The sequence below is a fragment of the Poecilia latipinna genome, unplaced genomic scaffold (assembly GCF_001443285.1).
Source record: "Poecilia latipinna isolate Pla-1442-1.1 unplaced genomic scaffold, P_latipinna-1.0 Scaffold2801, whole genome shotgun sequence".
NCBI lineage: Eukaryota > Metazoa > Chordata > Actinopteri > Cyprinodontiformes > Poeciliidae > Poecilia > Poecilia latipinna.
In genome coordinates, this window is record NW_015115417.1 from 23,083 (window position 1) to 24,784 (window position 1,702).

A 1,702-nucleotide genomic window follows, 5' to 3' on the forward strand; every position below is an offset into this window, starting at 1 on the left:
AATCCTCCAGCTGCAGCTAATCCAGAAGCTGTTGCTGATGTTCTCACTAAAACCAGGAAGATGGAGACATAACACCAGTTTTAAAGTCCCTACACTTGGTCCCTGTATCTCAAAGAATAGACTATAAAATACTTGTTAGTTTATAAATCACTGAACGGTTTAGCACCACAATACATTAAAGATCTGTTATTGCTGTACCAACCGTCTAGACCCCTCAGATCTTCTGGTTCTGGTTCTGCTCTGCATCCCCAGAACCAGAACCAAACGAGGAGAAGCAGCATTCAGTTTCTATGCACCACAGATTTGGAACAAACTTCCAGAAAACTGTAAAACAGCTGAAACACTGAGAGCCTTTAAATCTCAACTTAAAACCTGGTTAGAGTTGCTTAAGGCTAAATTAGGGTTAGAGTCCCAGATAAGGACAGGGGGTGGGTTTTAATGTTTTTATCTTTTTTAATCTTTTTCTTTTTTTTTTCAAAATCTCTTTCTCTTTCATACTGTTTATTCAATTCCACATGCTGTTTTTTAATGATGTAAAGCACTTTGAAATGCCTTGCTGCTGAAGTGTGCTATACAAATAAAATGTGATTGATTGTAAATGTATTTTTAGAAAGCAGATACATAAGATTCAACTGGAGCAAAATTAAATGATAAATATTATATTTATATTCACTGCACAAGACTCCACTGCTGAAGGAAAATCATGATAATCTAGAACTTTTTCTCTAAATGAATTCAATATTTAATTTTTATTTCTGCATTTGGCCCGACATTCTGACTGCTCAGGATTATTCTGTCAAAACCTTACAGATTTATTTAACATTTTGAAATTGAGATGGAAGGATTTTTGGATTGCCTTGTTTTCAGCTGGTTAACAGCGTTAAAACCTGTTGATGGGTCAACAGGTTTTAACGCTTCAAAGTCTTTGCCACGGAAATGTTTGTCAGAAGAGAAGAAACAAGAAATTCTTTCCAGATTTCTGAAGCATTTTCTCAATATTTTGATCAGGAAACCCAAAATCCTGCAGGCAGCTGTTTGGGCAGCTCAGTGGCAGCACAAGCGGGCCTGTTGAAAAAATTCCTAATTCAGAATCTAAAAGTCATAATTAATTTCTCATAATTACATTCTCGATATTTTGATGTAATTACAGACGTGTAACACTTCAGAGAACCTGGTGGTTCATTCAGAAGGATGATGTCATTTTCAGACAGCTGGAACCGGCCTGCCACAGAGGCAGAGCCTGCAGGAGGTCAGAGGTCATGTGAGGAGGACTGCCCCCTACCTGTCGGTGATGTTGCTGCAGCAGGCGAGCTGCAGGTGCTGCAGGCGCTGCAGGAAGGGCGCGGCCTGCGCCATGCCGCTGTCGCTGATGCCGGGGCAGTGGCTGAGCGCCAGGCTGGTGAGGCTGCGGCAGCTGCGGCCGACCGCCGCCAGGCCGGCGTCGCTGAGCTCCGGCAGCATGCACAGCGACAGACGCTGCAGCTCCAGGAAGCGGACCACCTGGGACAGGAAACAGGAAGTACTGGCTGAAGGTCATAGGTCACAGATTTAACTTTGTAACAGTTTGTAGAAAACAGGAATATTCTAAGGCAGTGGTCCCCAAACTTTTTCCTGTGAGGGCCACATAACTTTTTCCTTCTCTGTTGGGGGGCCGGAAATTGATGACCGAGGGGGGGGGGGGGGTTTTCGTTTGATTTTTACC

General features: G+C 43.1%; 1 protein-coding gene across 3 annotated transcripts in view; it reads right to left on the reverse strand.

Moving 5' to 3' along the window:
* Window positions 1–1,702, reverse strand: part of fbxl9 (F-box and leucine rich repeat protein) — an 18,035-nt gene that overhangs the window by 6,706 nt on the left and 9,627 nt on the right. For all 3 annotated transcript variants that reach the window (XM_015021536.1, XM_015021537.1, XM_015021535.1), the window contains one exon: window positions 1,283–1,500. In XM_015021536.1, the coding sequence (XP_014877022.1) occupies window positions 1,283–1,500 (218 nt within the window). The remainder of the gene's footprint in view (window positions 1–1,282; window positions 1,501–1,702) is intronic.